This window comes from Zingiber officinale, chromosome 2A, assembly GCF_018446385.1.
Source record: "Zingiber officinale cultivar Zhangliang chromosome 2A, Zo_v1.1, whole genome shotgun sequence".
In the NCBI taxonomy this organism is placed as follows: Eukaryota; Viridiplantae; Streptophyta; class Magnoliopsida; order Zingiberales; family Zingiberaceae; genus Zingiber; species Zingiber officinale.
The window spans coordinates 175,971,006-175,992,026 of NC_055988.1; the positions used below are offsets into that span (position 1 = coordinate 175,971,006).

Sequence of the window (21,021 nt, forward strand, 5' to 3'; positions counted from 1 at the left end):
TATCTGGATGAATCATGGTGAGATAAACCAAGCTTCCAACAATAGTTCTGTACAAACTAGAATCCGGCAAAGGTGATCCATCATATGGAGAATATCGACCATTAGTCTCAATAGGAGTATCAACAACTCTATTATCAGTAAGACGAGCACGCTCAAATATATCAGATATATACTTTGACTGAGATAAAAGATAACTTTTTGAGGAATAAGCAACCTCAATGCCCAGAAAGTAGCGTAGTATACCAAGTCTTTCATAGCAAAACCATGAGCCAACTCAGACTTCAAGAAAGCAATTCCATCAGAATCATCACCAATAATAATCATATCATCAATATATAATGATAAAAGAATATGGCCTGCACTCGTACATCTGACAAACAATACTGAATCATGATTACTAGAATAAAAATTAAACGAAGTAATCACTGTAGAGAACTACTCAAACCAAGCACGAGGTACTTGTTTGAGACCATAAAGCACTTTACGAAGCCTATAAATTTCACCAGGTTGGTGTGAAATATCAGAAGGAGGTGTCATATAAACTTCTTCATGAAGATCATTGATCCTGTCTGAAAGCTGCGGGATGAAGAGCTGGATGGTGATAGGCGATGATGAATGATGGCTCCTATTGGATCGTGAAAGTCGATAGAGGCGGGGGGGGGGGGGGGGGGGGAATATCGATTTAAAATTTCATCGAGTAAACATAGCAGAAAAGTGAAAACAATGCTAACAAAGTCAATTTACTTGGTTCGGAGCCTTTGACGACTCCTACTCCAAGGCCCGCACACAAGGGTGCTTTCGATGGGCAATCCACTAGCAATTCGAATATTGATTACAAAAATTAAGTACAGAAATGCTAAAAAGAAAATACCGACAATAAACAATAAGAAGAAAAAGAGCATAGCTTTGTCGGAGAGCTTTCGCAACGTCACAGGAGCGCAGGAGAGCAGGTTTTCAGTTGTTGTTCTGATTCCAGCCTTGACCCTCCTTATATATGAGGTTCGGGGTGCCTGGAACCATCAGGGCGCCCTGGTTGTGACGTAGCCGAGCCAATCAATGAACTCCACGCACTGAAATGACGTTGAGGATAAATTTTTGCCTCAGGGCGCCCGGATACCTCTCGGGCGCTCGGACCTCCGGGCGCTCGGGTACCTTCCGGGCGCCCGAACCTTGATTTCTAGCAGCTTCCTCCCTGCAAGAAAACGTTAGTCCGAGACACTTGTATCTCCTGCAAAACAGATTATTAGCACAGTTTATAGTTTAACAGAAAGAGTGTTAATTAGATTTCGTCTCTCCAAGACCGGAATCTAGTCAAGATCTCGACTTAGAATTCTGAAATGATTCTAAGTCAGATCAACTCCTAAGTTCCCTTCCCGGGAACGCGTCCTCACAGTCACTCCCCTCTGGTGACTTACCTTTACCTACCTGCCAGATGTCCGGTCAGCCCTTCGACCCGTCTGGTCTTCGTGCCAGCTATCCGGTCAGCCCGTCGACCTAGCTGGACTTTGTGCCAAACGTCCGGTCATCCCGTCGACCCTTTTGGACTTCGTACCAGCTATCCGGTCGACCCGTCGACCTAACTGGGCTTCGTGCCAGACATCCGGTCAGCCCGTCGACCTGTCTGGACTTCTCATGCACACTCGGTCAGAGTGTTAGACCAACAACAAAACTAACTTAACCTATTTTCTCATTCATCAAAACCTGGGTTAGACCGTTAGTGCTAACTGCACCAACAATCTCTCCCTTTTTGATGGAATGACAACTTGGTTAAGTTAGTGTAAAATGCAAGTAAAACAAGCATTAACATGTTTTTAAGTTAGTTTTTATTTTCAATTTGTTTTAGCTAACTTAACCACCTAACCCTCCCCCTTTGGCATTCATAAAAAATAAACATAGATCAAATAATCATAAATAAAAACACTGCAAAAAAAATACAAACACAAATCAGATCGACTCAGGGGAGTTAAATAATTAGAAATTTTGCTTAAAAAGTATCTCTTATTCTTTTTAAAATAGCTAAGTTATAAGAAATATAATTTAGAAAGAGTAATTTTTAATAACTTTTTAAAATAGCTAAGTTTTGAAAAATGACTAAGTTAGAAAGATAGCTAATTTAGCAACATATCTTAGTAGTAATTTTGCAGATTAATTTTCGAAAGATAATTAATGCAATCATAAAAGATAATTTTTCAACTATGAGTTAAGAAGAATCCAAATTTCCAAACATAAGTTTATATGTTCCAAAATTTTCAAAATAGACTTGAGCCTGAAACATTTTTTAAGCATAAATTCTATAAAGAAAATTTTACAAAATTAAAAGTTTCAAAAGTCAGGTAAAATTCAATGTTCAAAACCTAATTCTTCAAAGTTTGTGAAATCTAATTTGCAAAACTGAGTTTCTATTTTCTTAAATTAATATTCAACATTAAGTTTGAACAATTATAATTTCAAAACTAAGTTTGTAAAATTCGATTTTCAAAACCAGTTTTCAAACCAAGTTTATAACATACAATTTTCAAAACAAAAAAAATTTAACATAAAACTTAGTTTTACACAAGATAGGTTTTTAAAATATTTTTAGAAGAATATTTTCCAAACCCTAATTTCAAAAATATTTTTAAAAAATGTGAAAGTAATTAGTGCTCCCCTTGAACCTGACATTATTGAATCTGTCTAACAGTTAGCTACTTACTGACTATTCAGAGGATAGCAGCTTTCACTTGGTTAGTCAAGTTAAGTCTAAATATCAGTTAGTGTTTGACTACACTGAATAACTTAATTTGATTAATATTTATTTGATATTTAACACCCAGACTTATATTGATGCACTGACATAAGCATCTTAAGTTCAGGCAATCTGCCTATGCATCTCACCCATTTCTATGTTTGACAATCACAAACAAGGGAATCCTAGGGGGTTGGTGAGATGCTCAAATACTAGCCCTAGGGGAACATGATTTCTAAGGAATTATTCTAGTCTAAGGCTAAAACTGTTTTGAAATTCTAAAAATAGGAAATTTTGAAAACATAAAAGCATTTTATCTTAGAATTTAAAAATACCTAATTTTGAAAACAATTTTAAAATTCCTAATTTATTAGGCACATCCCTAATTTTCTACGTAGATTGCTGAATTCACTTTCTGGGAGGGGTTTAGTAAATATGTCAGCTAAATTAGACTTTTACTCAATGTACTTGAGTTCAATGTCTCTTTTAGTGTCATGATCCCTGATAAAATGATGTTTTATTTTAATGTGTTTGGTTCTGGAATGATGCACTGGATTTTTTATTAAATTAATTGAACTAATATTGTCAATTAATACTTTTACATTTGTAATGTTTAAGTTAAAATCTTTTAAGGTGTGCATCATCCATAATAATTGTGCAACACATTCTCCTATGACTATATATTCTGACTCAGTTGTAGATAGAGGAACACAGTGTTGCTTTCTACTAAACCAGCTAACAAGTGATGGACCTAGTAGTTGACACCCACCACTTGTGCTTTTGCGGTCTAATTTGCACCCAGCATAATCTGAGTCAGAATACCCTATTAATTCAAAATTATTAGTTCTAGGATACCAAATACCTACATTTGTTGTTCTTTTAAGGTATCTAAAGATTCTTTTAACTTGAGTCAAATGTGATTCCTTAGCGCAGGTTTGGTATCTAGCACACATACTAACTGCAAATAAAATATCGGGTCGACTTGCAGTTAAGTACAGTAGGCTACCTATGGCACTCCTATAATATTTTAAGTCAACTGATTTTCCATTTGGGTCATTATCTAGGATTGTGTTCACGACCATAGGCATTTTTATTTCTGTAGTATTTTCCATTCCTTATTTTTTAAGTAATTCTTTAGTGTATTTTTGTTGATAAATATAGTTTTCTTCATTTGTTTGTTTGATTTGTAATCCTAAAAAATAAGTTAGTTTTCCTACTAAACTCATTTCAAATTCTTGTTCCATTAGACTTGTTAATTCATCTAAAAATTCTGAATTTGTTGACCCAAAGATGATATCATCTACATAGATTTGGGCTATGAAAATATCCTTTTGTATTAACTTAACGAATAGGGTTGGGTCAATTTGACCTTGGTTGAACCCTTTAGAAATTAGGTAAGAAGTTAGTCTTTCATACCATGCCCTAGGGGCTTGCTTAAGTTCATATAAAGCCTTCTTTAATTTAAAGACATAATCAGGGTGTTCTAGATTTTCAAACCCAGGCGTTTATCCTACATAGACTTCTTCTTTTATCAGTCCATTTAGGAAGGCTGACTTAACGTCCATTTGGTACAGTCTAAACCCTTTGTGGGCTGCATAACTAAGTAACATTCTAATGGACTGCATATGTTTCATCATAGTCAAGTCCTTCTACTTGACTGAACCCTTTAGCAAGTAGTCTTGTAAAATACCGGAAATAGGCGATTATGAATAAGGGAATTTTCTGAAATTTTTGGATATTTTTCGGGAATTTTTCGGAGACCTTATGTGCGAGTTTATGGGGATGAAAAACTGGGCCCCGGGAAAGCCTGTTTAGGTTACCCATATAATTGAGGAAATGTTTTATTTTCCTTTTTAAATTCTTTTCCTTTTCTTTTATTTCTTTTTCCCGTTTCTTTTCCCCATCCTCGCCGAACCTGCGGTTGTCTTCTCCCAAGCCAACCCGATCGCCACTTCTCCTTCTACTTCTTCCCTTCTCCTCCGTCCCTGCACAAGCGCCGGCGAGCACGAGCCACTGCCGGGCGAGCCATCGCCGCCTGATTTGGCTGATTTCCTGAGCCCTAGGTTGGGTTCACAACCTGACCGAGCCTCCACTCCTTCTTCTTCTCTCCCTCTGCCGGCACAAACCACCCGACGGCGCCACTTTGCTCCGCCACCTCACCGACGCCCCAAAACGAGCCCAGCCGAGCATCCCAGCCGTGCCCTAGATTTGATCGTGCTGCCGCCGAGTCTGTTTCGCCGACCCCCGTTTCCCTTTCTCTCTGCCCTAATCTGCACGCCGGTTGTCTCCTCCATGCCAGCCACTGAGATTCCTCACAACTCTCCTTTTCTTGCTGCCGTCGCCCAAGAAACACTCCACGCCGCATGAGAACAGCAACCTGAAGTAGTTCATTTTGGGTTTCTGACCAAGAAGGGTGTTGCTGATTGGAGCGTGCAGACAACTCAAGAAAACTGATTCAACATTGATGATCATGTTGTTGACCAAGCATCAACAAGTTGGAGAACAATTATTGGTGCTCCAAGTTGAATGTTATTGATTGGGTGATTCTTCTAAGCAACCAAGCTGGTTCTGTTCTGACCAAAAGATGGATGTGCTGCTCCTACTTCGGTTGTGGATCAAGAAACAACAGGCTGTGAGTTTGAGGTAAGAGTTAGGATTTTTGGACTTCGTTGTAGAGGATTTCTAGTGTGTTAGCATTATATGTTAATTTGGATTCATGTGTAGGTTTCAATTGAAACTGAATAGTGGAATGGTTAAGGTTAAATAAAACTAACCCTAGTTAACTTGAGTTATATTTGATTAGGGTTTTACCCAAATTTTAGGGTTAGAGGTTGTATTTAGCTATTTATGTGAAATGTAGCTAAATAAAAAGATTTAATGTTTGATACAGGACTTTAACGCGAGACGAGTATCTCGGAGTCAGATTTGGACCTTTTCGATTGGAGGCGGGTACTTTTGACTTATTGTCTTTGATATGCTTAGTAATGAAAATAATATGTTGCATTAATTGTGTTTCCTATTTGTTTCAGTTAATCACTGCCCAATACATGTTACCTGTTTGATTGATTGTTTGTTTGCATCTCGTATTGATCTTGTACCTGATCTATCATGCTCATGGGTAGTGATATAACCATGTTTCACATGTTCAGGACCTAGGTTTGATACCTTATTGATCAGTATATCTTGATATGATTTATTCACTATGGTGCACATTGTTATATGTCCAGAGGTTGGTTTAGTATATTACCATGCTTAGTGACATGCACCATTTGCATGATCGCATGCTGTGCGATAGATTGCTCCATTATTGTCGAGCACTTTGCCAGTTTTCATCACTGTTCGGTGCTCCGTTGTGACGCTCATGGGTAGCGTGACACAGCGTGGTAGCACGTCAGTTTGACTCTTCCGGTGCTCCATTGATCCGCTCCTGGGTAGTGTGACGCAGCGTGTAGCACGTTAGAGATTCCTCCCCGTCATAGCGTACCGGGAGATGAGAGCATTGCGCTCCCCCATTTATGATTTGGGGTAGGAGTACGTATGTACTCCGACAGCATCCCGTCCACTCGGTCACTCATCAGGGGTAGTGATGCAGAGTGCACGATTGTCACAGCCCTACCCACTTGGTCTCACTTTTGTTATGAGTTGGCTGACTGGCGTCAGGGGTGACCATGACATTGGCATCATATGCATGATGCATTTATTATTTGTGTTTGTGTTTGTTGCACTTATATGCTGCACATTGCTTGGATACCTTGATTGACATGCATACAGGTCTTCTATACCTTTCGGACTGTTTGTCCTTTTACCGGGTCCTGGTTAGTACAGTTTCTCTCCTGCTTACTTCAGTTTGGTATTTACCTTTATTCATCAGGAGACTGTATGCATGATTAGTGCTAGGTGTTATTTCCTTACTTTGCATATCAATTGTACCTGCTGAGTGTTGGACTCACCCCGCCTCCATTGTTGTTATTTTCAGGTTGATACTGTCAGGAGGGAGTTCCAGTTGCTAGTCCCCTGCAGACCTCCAGCTATTTGCTATCGTTTGTATTATTTTTGATTCTCACTTGACTATATTTGGATTTGGATGTTGAATACTTAGATATTATATAAGTTGTCTCGTTGATGGATTGTTTTCAATTTTATACTACTACATGCCTGCCTGGACGGCAGAAGAGGTAAGAAAAATCGGATTTGGGCTTTACGAGTGTAGTTGAGTAGGGTTGATTTCGAGTCAGAGTATTACTATGTTGTTTATTTTATTAACTGCGTGGTTGTGACAGCAAGAGGATGAATACTTATATAAACTGCGTGATGATTAGTTTTATTTACTGTTATTATTCCAGCCGCCTGTGGCTGAGGTATATGGGTTATGTAGAAGTTTCAGATTGTCCGCCGTACAGGGAAGATGTTGCCGAAATTTCTTCGGACAGGGACTCCTCTGGGGCGTGACAAGTCTAGCTTTACTTCTTGTGATTTCCCCAGTTTCACTTAATTTATTTCTAAATACTCATTTTGTTTCTATTATCTTTTTATTTTTGAGTGGTGGCACTAAATCCCAAACTTCATTTCTTTCAAATTAAGCTAGTTCTTCTTGTATACTTATGTTAAATAATTTATTTAATAAGAGATCACGTTTCGTTACCTTTGCGTCGCTTATTCCTTCATGTAGCTCGATCAACTTGTCCCAAAGTTCTTTTGCATTCTTGGGCGGTCCTACCCGGTTCAGCTCTTCCCTTGTTAGTCCGCATTGTAGCGTGTTGACTGCCTTGTACTCTATCGACGCATTTTTCTTCATATCTGGAGTCCACTGTTCCGGGTCTAGTGGATTTCCGGAGTTGTCAACCGGCGCCTTGTAGCCTCTGGTGACGGTGAACCATTGGTCGAAGTCCGTCTTCAGGTAGACCTCCATCCTTTTCTTCCAGTACGAAAAATCGTCCCCATTGAACAGGGGAGGACGTAGTGTACTGAAGCCTTCAAGCTGAGACATTTTAATCTGCACACAATCAAACAAATAGACAAGAGAGGTCCCAAAACTTGGTCTTGGATTAGCAGTGAGATAGGAAATAATATAAAAGCTGAATTGGTGTTGCACCAATTCAGATAAAATGTAACGAAAAAAAATCCCAAAAAGGTAATAATACCAGTTTGGAATAATGCGAAAAATTGAAAACCGACAAGGAAAGAAGAGAAAGAAAATAGCTTCACCCCTATCTGATTGGTGGTTGCACCAAATCAAAGCGGTACCTGCTCTGATACCACTTGTTGGATCGTGAAAGTCGATAGAGGGGGGTGAATATCTATTTAAAATTTCGTCGAGTAAACACAGCGAAAAAGTGAAAACAATGCTAACAAAGTCAATTTACTTAGTTCGGAGCCTTTGACGACTCCTACTCCAAGGCCCACACGCAAGGGTGCTTTCGATGGGCAATCCATTGGCAATTCGAATATTGATTACAAAAATTAAGTACAGAAATGCTAGGAAGAAAATACCGACAATAACCAATAAGAAGAAAAAGAACAGAGCTTTGTCGAAGAGCTTTCGCAACGTCACAGGAGCGCAGGAGAGTAGGTTTTCAGTTGTTATTCTGACTCCAGCCTTGACCCTCCTTATATATGAGGTTCGGGGAGCCTGGAACCATTAGGGTGCCCTAGTTGTGATGTAGCCGAGCCAATCAGTGAACTCCACGCAGCGAAATGACGTTGGGGATAAATTTTTGCCTCAGGGCGCCTGGGTACCTCCCGGGCGCCTGGACCTTGATTTCCAGCAGCTTCCTCCCTGCAAGAAAACGTTAGTCCGAGGCACTTGTATCTCCTGCAAAATAGATTATTAGCACAGTTTATAGTTTAACAGAAAGAGTGTTAATTAGATTCCGTCTCTCCGAGACCGAAATCTAGTCAAGATCTCGACTTAGAGTTCCGAAATAGTTCTAAGTCAGATCAGCGCCTAAGTTCCCTTCTCGGGAACGCGTCCTCACAGTCACTCCCCTCCAATGACTTACCTTTACCTACCTGCCAGACGTTCGGTCAGCCCTTCGACCCGTCTAGTCTTCGTACCAGTTATTCGGTCAGCCCATCGACTTAGCTGGACTTCGTATCAAACGTCCGGTCAGCTCGTCGACCCGTTTGGACTTCGTGCCAGCTATCCGGTCGGTCCGTCGACCTAGCTGGGCTTCGTGCCAGATATCCGGTCAGCCCGTCGACCTGTCTGGACTTATCCTGCACACTCGGTCAGAGTGTTAGACCAACAACAAAACTAACTTAACCTATTTTCTCATTCATCAAAACTTGGGTTAGACCGTTAGTGCTAACCGTACCAACAACTCCAACGACGATGAGCAGAGGATCCGAGAAAACCACAGCATATCTGTAGGTGTTACCTTGTAGAGTGATCCCCGGCAAAGTACCTTCGTGTAAAAAATGAACTCTGATGAAGAAACACCTCAGAGCAGTGAAGGCTCGATGATCTAATGGATGACCTACTCCTCCTGCGCACCACCATACCAACCAACAAAGCGTTAGTAACCTAAGATCGGGGTGGGAATCCCTGGCTAGGCCCTCTGATGCTCAAGTCAGTTTCCGGCGAGAGGAAGAAGAAGAACAATGAAAACGGAATTAGAGTTTGATTAAGATGCAATGCGTATGCTTGCGTATGATTGTGTACCTTGCCAATGGAGAGGATTCTCCTTTTTATACCACCTCATTTAACCTCCACAGTCATGAGGTGGACCCCGATTTGTTAAAGTTTGTTAAGAGATGACGTCAGTTCAACCTGTAAAACTAGTTTAAGGAATCTTTTTTGTACCCCAGATGTACCTTCTTTATCGTTTAGCATACCTGCAGAAACTTCGAGAAACCATTTCCCGCCTAATTAATTGAGATGTCATATAATCACATATTGTTCATATATCATATGCTTGATTAATTACTCAATTTTGACATAAAAATACCTCTTATTACCATAATCATGACCAGTGGTCTATACTCGACCGGTTATTCACACTCGATCAAGCTTCTCCAACTACATTCATATGCCCAGCCGATTTATTATGCTCGGTAGGTTTTCATTTGCCATGCGCGATATATTCTATCGTGCGCAAGGTTAAGGGCATCTACGCTCGATCAAACCTTTATACTCGGCTGGTCATATAATGTCGACCGGTATCAGCTTACCGGGTGCCTCTAAACATTCCGTCTTGTATAAGGTTAAGTACTTCTACGCTCGGTCGAGCCTTTATGTTCGGCCGGTCATATAATGTTGACCGGTATCAGCCTACTGGGCACCTCTAAACATTCCGTCTCGTATAAGGTTAAGTGCTTCTACGCTCGATCGACCCCTTATGCTCGATCAGTTATATATGCTCGTCCGATTTTAGCCTTCCGGACGTATTCATTCATTTTAGGTCACATAAGGTTAAGCCCCTTTATGTTCGGTTGGTCCTTTATGCTCAGCCGAGCACGCATGCTCTATCGGTCTTTGGTTGCTAAACTCATCCGCTAGGGTGACCTTACCATGCATTGGACTGCCTAAGGTTAGGCGCCCTTACACTTGGTCGATCCTCTATGCCTGACCGACCACACATACTCGGTCGGTCTCTTATATTCGGTCGGTCTCCGCCTGCCGGCCTTATATGCTCGGTCGATCCACTACGCTCGGCCGGTCTTTCCCTGTCGAGTGTAACATGTTCCTTCCACTATAAGACTGAGTATTCTCACACTCAACCGGTTGTTCGCTCTCGACCTATCTCAGCCTGCCAAACTCATGTACCCGGTCGGTCCTTTCCTTTCGACCGGTATCTGACTGCCGCATGTATGGCAACATTCTAGCCTGGTCGGACCTCTTACGAGTGGCCTACCATGCCCGGTCGGTCCATAGTCTCTGAGTGCACCACTACACCTTCCTCCTACTATTGTTGACTTTTCTTGTCTTATCATCTTGTTTCCTCTTTGCTATCCTAGGTCCGTTTATCATAACCCATATCAATCACCATTTAGATATTCTCCATCGACAAACAGAAGCAACAATAATCAAAGTATGAACAGTCATCATTTTTGCAACAAGAGCAAATGTTTTCTCATAATCCATGTCGTACTCCTGAGAATAACCTCACTACAAGAAAAATCCTCATAGGCATCGGTGGAACAACAGTGGTTTTAAGTAAATTTTGGTGTCTTTGAGTATTTTACACCGGTTTTTCCTAAAACCGGTGTCTATGAGCACAGATTTTCGCTCATAGACATCGATTTTTTTAGCCGATGTTTATGAGCGCCTTTTTTTCGTTAATAGACACCGATTTTAACAGCGGTTTTTAAAACCCGGTGTCTATGATAGCTTCCTTGTTCTATCTACAAAATCGGATAGTAAAAAACCGTTGTTAAAAGTGGTGTTAATGAACCAAAATAAAATAATTTAATTTTCCCACCAATACTTAGTCAAAATTTGCAACACTTCACTCTTCTCTCCAAACCTAAACCTATATCGTGCCGTCCACCGTATACCGTCGTGACGCCACCACCATTTCCTCCTCCTCGCCATTGGCCGTCCGGCCATCTCTCTCAGCCTCATCTCCCTCTTCCCCTTCCTAGATCGACGCTCGCCTGTGTAAGTAACAGAGAAGTAGGGTTTGGGGGAGCGAATCAGCAGCAGGAGGAAGAAGGAGAAGAAGAAGAAGTAGCAAACATGAGGCCGATTTTGATGAAAGGCCACGAGAGGCCACTGACGTTTCTAAGGTACAACCGGGAGGGAGATCTGCTCTTCTCCTACGCCAAGGACCACACACCCAACGTTTGGTTTGCCGACAACGGAGAGAGGCTCGGTACTTATCGTGGGCACAATGGCGCCGTCTAGTGTTGCGATGTCTCCCGTGAGTTCCTCTTTCTCCGCTGCTCCCGTTTTCACAACTTTTTTGTTGACAAGGTTTGGTTGATAAGACATATCTTATATGCCTTTGTTCGGGAAGGAAGTTAGAGTTTGTCCGTGTTGAGACGCCAATTTTAACAGATTTTTCTTCTTTTCTTACCTTGGACGTGGAGCTGATAGCTCTTAATCTGATGATTCTAGGGGATTCTATGCGGTTAATCACGGCGAGCACGGATCAGACCGTGAAGCTATGGAATGTGCAGGATGGAGTTCATCTTTATTCTTTTGATTTTGACTCTCCAGCTAAATCTGTGGACTTCTCAGTGATCCGTGTATGCAATACTGAGGTGGGTTTGTTTATATTTTTCATTATATATCTTCATAGTTTCCATATATTAGATAAACAATTTCACTATAACTAACGTGTTTTCCTCTGCTATCATACACATTCATGTATTACATATATAACAAAGCTATTCGTTTTCTTGGAATTATTTACCAAAGACTTGATGGATGTTTCTATCTTCTAATTTGTAAATTTATTATTTCATGATGCGACATTACCTAAGTATGGATTTTTTTTCCTCTGATACCATATTAGTCCCCCCTACAATTATTGTACCAGTTCCTAATATATCATTCTTTCACATGGTCTACTTTTCATGTTTGCCATGTTTTGTGGTGACTCTTATCTTTCAAGGAAATTTTATGCCGTTTGACAACATATAATTATAAGAGACTGTTATCATATCTAATTTAACTATCATTTCATTCTTGATGAGCCAAGGAAATCAAATCGGTTGCAAGGAATAGCAGTACAAAATCTAAGATATATAAAATTTTAGACTTATTTGATTTCATTTTTTAATTAGTCAAGACCTTGCCCAACTCTTCATCACAGCACAGTCAATTTCATTCTTGTTGTCATTGGGCAACATGTGTATTCATTGTGGTATTTTTGTGTGAACTTTTCAAACTGGCAAACTGCTGAAGGAGGCATACAAAGAAATTGGTCATCAGAAAACGATTACCTCCCTATCAAAATCTGCAGATGGCTCTCATTTTGTAACAGGTTCATCAGATAAGTCTGCCGAGGTGACAGCCACTTTTATCTAGAGTTTTTTATCTTACACTTCAATTTTTTGTTTACTTCATAAATTTTATTTTTTCCAATTTCTTTGGTTTAGCTCTGGGATGCAAGAACTTTGACTCTTCTCAAGACGTATGTGACAGAATGTCCAGTGAATGCTTGTGCAATATCTCCACTTCTTGATCATGTAAGCAACTATTTGTTACAAAATATTTTCTGTTTACCTTCTCATTTGATTGATTCTGCTTTGTCAATTTCCAGTAGATGAAAGCAACCAAGCATACAAGAAATGTGGAATTAAAAGTATCTACTTTACATAAACAAAGATATTTTCCTTTGTTTTGGTAGATTTGCCCTTTTTTGTTTTAAGCTCCCCGTATTTGCCTTGACATTTTCTTTTCACCTACAAAGCAATACCTTATGACAGAGCTACGTTAAATGAGCTGTTGTAGCTTCAATTTGCAGCTTGAAACCTGCAGTATAGCTATATTGTAATTTGATACTTGAATTAAAAAATTTTGTAATTGCTTAACATCTACCTTCTCTCATTATGTTTGATATTGACACACTGTTTTTTGTATGATAATGTGGGACAGTGGAAACTTATGCTTTATATGGAGAGTGGAATACATGGCTACATTATATGACTTCATGTTGTGATCCAGTGTCTTGAATTGAAAATGTGACATTGTTATTTAAATGGGAATTTCTCATGTTGGAAATTAATTAAAGTTTGAAAGTAAACAACAGTGTACGTACTTAGTAAATATTGTATGCCTACCCTTGTAAATCTGATATTTATATGGGTAGTCACATCAACTTTTCCTTACAGTTGGTAGTTGGCACTCCTTATAGTGTTGCAGGTCTTGAATTCTTGATTTTTAGCTTCGTGTATTGGTTTTATTTAGGTGGTTATTGGAGGAGGCCAAGAAGCAGTACATGTCACTACCACTGACCGCCGTGCAGGAAAATTTGAGGCGAAATTCTTTCACAAGGTGAACTATTTTATTAGTTTCCCGAATGCTATGATATTTATTATAATTTATATTATGTTTTTATTTTAACTAAATATTTATTAATCATTTTTTTTAACTAATAGAATCTTCAAGAAGAAATTGGTGGACCAATAAATGCTCTGACTTTCAACCCTGATGGGAGAAGGTTTGCTGCACTGCTTATGTTTTATAAGCATGCTAAATTTCAACTATGCTAATTGTCTGATAAAAAAAACTACTATCTAATCCTAACCTAATTCTTCCCCCTACATGTTCGTATAGTAGATATAGGTTATTAAGTTGATGTATCGTGCTGTATTAATTAGTTTATTTTACTGCAATTATCCTCCCTCTTCCCCTTCCTCCAAAATTTGCTGCTGCTATGCTTTTCCTTTAGTGCTTGATGTATTTCTATGTAGTCTTTGAACTTCTCTTATGTGAGATAAACAAGTAGATAGATCCCTTTTAGATATTCGTTGCTCCAGTTGTTGCGCTTGGGGTTTATGACTTGATCTTTCATTTGATTTCCTCTAGTTCTACAAAGTTTCTGTCTGGTTGAAAGAATAGTCTTGAATTTGTCGAGTTTGTTCTTAGAAATGATTTCATAAGCCTAGCTCAAAGAGGATAAAGTTTGAAATTCATGTTGACTGGTTTGCATTTTAGCTATTTTCCCCTTGAAATAAAAACTTGTTTTGATGTTTTTGTTTCATTGGAAATCATATAAATGAATTGATGTTACTCATCTTTATTGTTGCTCAGGAATTTATTTACTTTCCATGTACTATTAGTGATAAAAGTTAATTTAATATTTGCAAACTAAAAGTGAATTTATTTACTTTCCATGTACTTTTAGTGATAAACAGTTATGTCATTTGGGTCGACTACTAATGAATTGAATTTGAAAGATTAAAATTGTTGTTTATGTAGTTGGATTCTTTTAAATTTTTAATCAAGGTGATTTAGCCCCTGTCGGTGATTTGTCATCAGCCAATGCGATTTAGGCATTATAGTTAATTATCTTGGAATACAACTAAGTTTATACTCGAACAAAATACATATAGCCCCTCTAGTTGATGACCAAAACTATAAATCTTGTAAGAATATCTATATCAGCAATAATTCTAGTGAAAAAGACTTACAGTTCAGTATTCAACTTGTGAAGAACTGATGTTTAATACTAAGGTTATAAATTGCATATATTTCAACAAATAACCTTCTTTTTATAATGTTTTAGATATTCAGACTTGGTGAAATTTGTTTTTGTTTGTATCTTTCTACTTGTATATAGTGTAAGTCGTAAATAAGTACTGATTAATTAAATTGCAACTATGAGAAAACTTCGTTGCAATAATTTCTGGTTTGGATTATTAAGTTCTCAGGAATGATAGATCTATCACTATATGATGTGGTTGAGATAATTGATGAATGTTTCTCTTTTTAAGCATTCCAATTAGTTATCTTGTTACCTGGTGCTCTTACTACTTTTTCAACTATGATTTTTGGTCTTGGTTTACTAATATATTATTTATGTGTTTTTACAGTTTACAAATCTCAAGTACTCCAAAGTTGAAATTGATGAAGTGCGGTTTGAGTGGGCTGAATGCATGCTAGATTACATTTGAGTAGATAAGGTATTTGAATTTTGAAAACTTTGGATGATGCATGCATTTGCATAGAATGTGTATAATATCTATTACCTTTTGATGTTGTAAAAAGAATATTTATGTATTTTATGGATACTGACTTGATGTGTACAATATCTATTACCTTTTGATGTTGTAAGAAGAATATTTGTGTAATTTGTGGATACAGACTTGATGTGTACAATATCTATTATCTTTTTATATTGTTAGAATAATATTTATGTATTGGTTACATCGATATTGACTTGGTATGTTTAGATACACTGATGTATAATAATATTAACTAAATTTTATACTATTAAAATGTTGTATAATATCGATTTTTCACTGTTTCGGAAATCGAATCGGCGTCGTTAAACAATACTGATATTATATCGGTTTTCCACCACTGTTAAAACTGGTGTTATTAACATATATTACATCAGTTTTACACCGTTGCTGAAACGGTGTCGTTAAGTGATGCTACACCGGTTCATAACTGATTCAAAATTCGGTGTCGTTAAGTGATACTACACTGGTTATAACCCGATGTCTAAAATGGCAGACTTTTTACATCGCCTTCATAGACATCGATCGATTTTGTAATAGACAGCGGTGGAAAACCGATGTCTATGAGGATTTTTCTTGTAGTGTAATAATGAATTACCAACCAAATCATCATGAATTTTTTAAAAATATATATATATTTTAGATAATTTTTTAAAAAAAATATTGTAAAAAATTACCGACCAAATATATATTTAGCCGTTATTTTAAAAATAATTTATCAGTCATTTGCTTAGTTGGTAATTTTTTTAAAAAAATCCGGGCAAAATAATAGTCAAGTAAAATATTTACCAAACCATGGTTTACCGATTAAATCCTAGCGAAATTTTGTTGCCGGTAAAATGGATTACCGGTTATTTTTATTTGTCAGTAATTCTATTTTTTTCTCATAGTGTCATAAAGTATATATAAAATAGGTGAAAGAAGATAGATTCAGCAGATCTAAAGTCGTCAGGTCAAGTCTTCTTCAGTAAATTCTCCTAGCATCTCATTCAACTTGCTGAAAATTTGTGGGTTAAAAAATTAATTATGAGATGAGACCGTTGGAGTAAAATAGGTGATATCGTTTATCTTAAATGGTCTAGTGTCGTTGGTCTCATTATAAAAAATAGATAGATAAATCATGGAGAGTATTTTATCCTACTGTGATGATTCTTTGTATGAGCAGGATTCTTTGCATGAGTAAGGTCAGATATCTAATAAGGTATGAGGATGAGAAAGTGATACTTGATGATGTGATGCATAATTAAGATATCTCGAGAAGCAACTTTGTGTTTTGAATATCTAATAGTGTCTATGTCATCCTTAAGTATCCTTCATATTATAATATGATCATTTTGACAATTCTAATTTAATTTTGTTCTCACTCTAGTTGTCATGAAATTAATTAGATGAAATATATAATTGTGTTAGCCTTGGCAGTGATCAAGAAGGTGCTGCGATATGATTATGTAGTGATATGACTAAATTTATCTATACAGGATAAATATTTTTCATAATATATTATTTTTAACAAACAAATAATTAAACGCTGGGATAAATATACAAATGGTAACAAAAGATTGAATTTGTCATCCTAACGGGCCTCACAGTTATAGATGAGAAGGTAAATCGAAAAGTTATAATTGACTAGTATGGGGAGAACTTTTTTTTCTCAATTTTATCGAGATTCGAATCCTTATCTTATAGTAGTAATTTTATTCCGTACTAACCAACTCAACTTTATTCTGAGGTTTGAATAGAGGAGGGTTGTGGAACCAATTGTGTGAGATGGATGGGATGACGAATTCCCTCTCGTATTAAGTATACAAATGTACCATAGATAGAGGAGGGTTAAAGATTTTACGCAAACATGCACGTTATTGTTTCAGTCAACCAACCTAACATAATGGGCATTTTCGAAGAAGCAGTTGAGAGGTGTCTTTCATGTTTGCGCACATAATTGACTTCATTTATTAGACAAAAAAAAAAAAAAAAGAGGACATTTTCTCTTTCTCTTTCTCTTGACATCAAATCTTCAGCTATCATTTCCTTAATACTCGGTTTGGTATCTTTTTATTAATATTTAGTTGTTCGTTTGAAAACATTATAAAAATTAAGAGAGAGAGAGAGAGAGTGAACAAGAAAAATAAAAGATAATGTTACAGCAGTTTTGAATATATATGAACTTGAATCACCGTGAGAAAAGGAAACTAATAGCAATTGAATCTAACTAAATAATATTTGTAGAATTAATTGGAAGTTTTAGTGATCCCAATGAACCATATCAGTTAATCCTTCTCACTTGACTCGCTCAACTCATTCATCATGTGTATATAATAGAATGTTTAATTTTTTTTGTTTGTTCTTTGCATTTCTTAATCTAATAGTACTCTTGCATCGGTAATTCTTTCGGTTGTATAAGAAATAAAAACGAAAGAGAAAGAGGAACGAAAAACAGAAATAGAAATTAAAGAAAAACCGAAGAGAAGGAAACAATATATTTTTTTGGACTGCATTGAGTTTGTTTATCTAATTGAACTATCCGATTTTAAAAAGACTTTGACTGATTCAACCAACGAAGGTAATGATAGGTCTCTATCGAAGAAGAGCATATGCAAGAAAGATTTGAGACAATAAGTGGGTGATACGGCGCGTAAAGGAGAGGACGTGGTAGTTAAAGTCAAGAGGATGTGACAGTCAAGGGTGGTCCAAGTCATGGGGACGTGGCAAGTAAGGACGGTCAAAGTCAGGGAGACGTGACAATCAACGGTCAGAAGGAAGAAGCCAGCTCACCATAAGTCAGGGGTCGTATAATCCCCGGTCGGGTATCCCGGGCCCACAGGGCAGGAGCTCTAGTACCAGCAGCCTCAGCATTGTCCAAGAGCTTCGTACGGGGGTCCTGTTTCCTGACGTACCAGTGCATACCGTGGAAAAGTCCTCTCTTCGTCAACACTAGTGTCATCGTAACCGGCCTTCCTCTGACTCAAATTCTGGACAGGATCAGTGAGTATTAAAAATTGACTTAGATCTATTGACAATAATATCCTTACACGAACCAACTGTATCAGTCTGTGGAACATTTGTCCCTCTGTCTCTTGAGTCTATAAAAAAGATGTCTCTCCACTAGCCTTGTCAACCCTCCATCACTACCAAAGCTTCGATTGGCCTGCTGCTAGCCATGGTTTGCCCCAATTTCATCTTCAACATAATCGTCGACAATTGCTTCTGCGGGTTATGGAAATCCGGTGGGCAGCCCAAAACCGATATCAAGAAGTTGAAGATAGAAATGGAAAAGCTTAAAGCTGAACGGAACGATATCAAAAGTAAAATCGAAGAAGCCAGGCGTGAGGGAAGACAAACAAGTGCGGAAGCCAAGCAGCAGCAGCGCGACCTGAAGTCATTGGAAGGCCAAGTAGTTGCTATCTTTGAGGATTTCACAGGGATCAGTAAGCATCAATTCTCCTATACCGTTTCTCTTCTTAATGGTTTACATCCTTCCACGCCAATTCAATAATGAAATTTTAATCGAAGAAAATAATAAACTCTAATAAGTTAGCGAGCCTAAAATAATAGATTTTCAATTCCAGTGTTAATTAACCAGCTTATGTTAATATATAAATCAGTACAATATAATATGTGCATTCATAGTTCATTTTCTATCCTCTCCATATTTTTTTTCCTTTTTGTATTTCGTTGAACAATGATGGTAATTAACAACAACACTAGCTAGCCTAAGCAGATCCAGATTATCCTCTTGCTTTTACAGTAATGACAAATTATATATATAAATATATATATGTTTTAGAGTTTCAAAATAACATCAAGGTTGGACCATGGGGAGTCGCCGGCGACTGCAACTTTGACATTGGTGGATCTGTGTCCCAAATCACAAAGGTCAGACTCCACACAGGTGGCGTCGTCGATAATTTGGAGATCTCCTACATAGTCGACGGGAGTAATTTCGACACACCGACACTAGGCGGCAGCGGTGGTGGCACCTATCACTCGGTACGTGAAGTGACCAACGCTCTACATGGATAGTAAACATCGTTATATCGATCCTTCTTGCAGTTCACACTCGATCCTGGCGAATATATCAACTCGATGGTTGGGTTCGTCGGCGCTTATAACGGCGAAAGTTGCATCTCTCAGCTCAAATTTAAGACCAACTTCGGAAATACGCATGGGCCTTTTGGGGGAGGAGGCGGCAAGGAGTTCACTGTTCCGGTCACGGCGGGTCGAATTGTTGGATTCTTTGGCGAGTACGACAAGTATCTAAAGGAGATCGGAGTCTACGTGGCTCTTAATTAATTAATTGGCCATCTATATAATATTTCAGAATCTCATCGTCTGTTGTCTCTACTTCACTTAATTCGAAAATGTCCTCATATGTGCTTAGTCATTTGTAGCTATTTATGATTTACTTCTTCTTCTGTAAAAAAAATCTAATATTTTTAAGATTTATAATTGATATAGTATATTTGATTTAAAAAATTAATCAAAAGTGTTACTAAGTTTCCTTAGAGGGTGCAGTGCATATAAGAACCAACTACTACACTTGTAATTTAAGATAAATGAAGGGGGAAAAAGTGACAAGGCACTCTATTTGATGGATCTAGTGGTGAATTCCATAAAAGGTACATGAAAATTTGGTACATTGTAGCTAATCAAACTTTACAAATGGACTTTATAAATTTTTCTTGGCATCAGATGCAACTTGTGGATAATTTATTGGTTAGAAAATTAATTAATTATGCGGGAGAGTAGTGATGGTGATGCGTGATGCACATGCAATAGAATAATCTAATTGATCGAGCTTCATCGATTCTATATGGAATAGTGACCATAATTGGCTTGATTTGCCATTTAAAAATAACTATTTTCAGAATTGCAAGTTTAGAATGATCCTAGCTAGTGGATCAGATTGACTTTTTCAATATATATCCGGACAATCCAATTGATCCATCTGGTGTGCCATTCGGGCATTTATTAAAAAAAAAAAAGAAGAAGTTTTTTCTAAGGGTAAAGACAGTTTGTCGTCTTTTAATATCAAACTTTCAGCACGTCGACATATCGACTGCTTTATTATTTCCTAAAAACTCATCCATCCAATTCAAAAATTTTAAGTTCAAGAAAATTGAATCGGATAAATTCCACCAAATTCATGCTTGATTATTATTATTATTATTATTATTATTATTATTATTATTATTATTATTATTATTACATCATGCTTGATTTCTTCTCATGACATGTACCTTTAGTTGTCATCATGGTGGCAAAAATTGAATATGTTCGCTCCCAGTGTCTCGTCAATCCGTCTCAAGGTCAACATGGAGGAGGTAAATCACGGGCGACTATTAACCTTTGAAATAATGACTAACACATAAGAGAGATATTTACTTCGACTGTACCGAGATTCGAACCTCAGATCTCATGATGACAACACTTCATGCGCTAGTCACTAGATCCATTCGAGGAGACTACCTTTAGTTGTCATCATGCATACGAAGAGGGACAAGAAGGATATTAAAGATAACGTTTTGAAAGTATTAAAATCATGCAACTTGAATCAGGCATTATCAGAACCAAAAAGTAAATTCATATTTTATGAACCAAAAGATGAATCATAAATGATGATTCATCCATTTAAATGGACTTAATCAATTAAATAAATAGAGTTC

General features: G+C 37.7%; 1 protein-coding gene and 1 pseudogene across 1 annotated transcript; both read left to right on the plus strand.

Moving 5' to 3' along the window:
• Positions 1–11,402: 11,402 nt before the first annotated feature.
• On the plus strand, positions 11,403–13,885 carry LOC122044302 (annotated as a pseudogene).
• A 4,564-nt stretch (positions 13,886–18,449) lies between these two features.
• LOC122040323 (horcolin-like) lies at positions 18,450–19,739 on the plus strand. The gene is made up of 3 exons (XM_042599646.1): positions 18,450–18,783; positions 19,143–19,345; positions 19,409–19,739. The coding sequence occupies exons 1-3, from the start codon at positions 18,516–18,518 to the stop codon at positions 19,646–19,648; spliced, it is 711 nt and encodes a 236-aa protein (XP_042455580.1). The 5' UTR covers positions 18,450–18,515; the 3' UTR covers positions 19,649–19,739.
• The last annotated feature ends 1,282 nt before the right edge of the window (positions 19,740–21,021 follow it).

What these genes read in the sequence shown, in the direction of transcription:
- LOC122040323 (XM_042599646.1), top strand. Translation starts at nt 18,516, where the DNA reads ATGGTTTGCCCCAATTTCATCTTCAACATAATCGTCGACAATTGCTTC. An exon ending in TGAGGATTTCACAGGGATCA is followed by an intron (nt 18,784 to 19,142) that starts GTAAGCATCAAT and finishes TATATGTTTTAG; the next exon opens with AGTTTCAAAATAACATCAAG. An exon ending in GTGGTGGCACCTATCACTCG is followed by an intron (nt 19,346 to 19,408) that starts GTACGTGAAGTG and finishes TCCTTCTTGCAG; the next exon opens with TTCACACTCGATCCTGGCGA.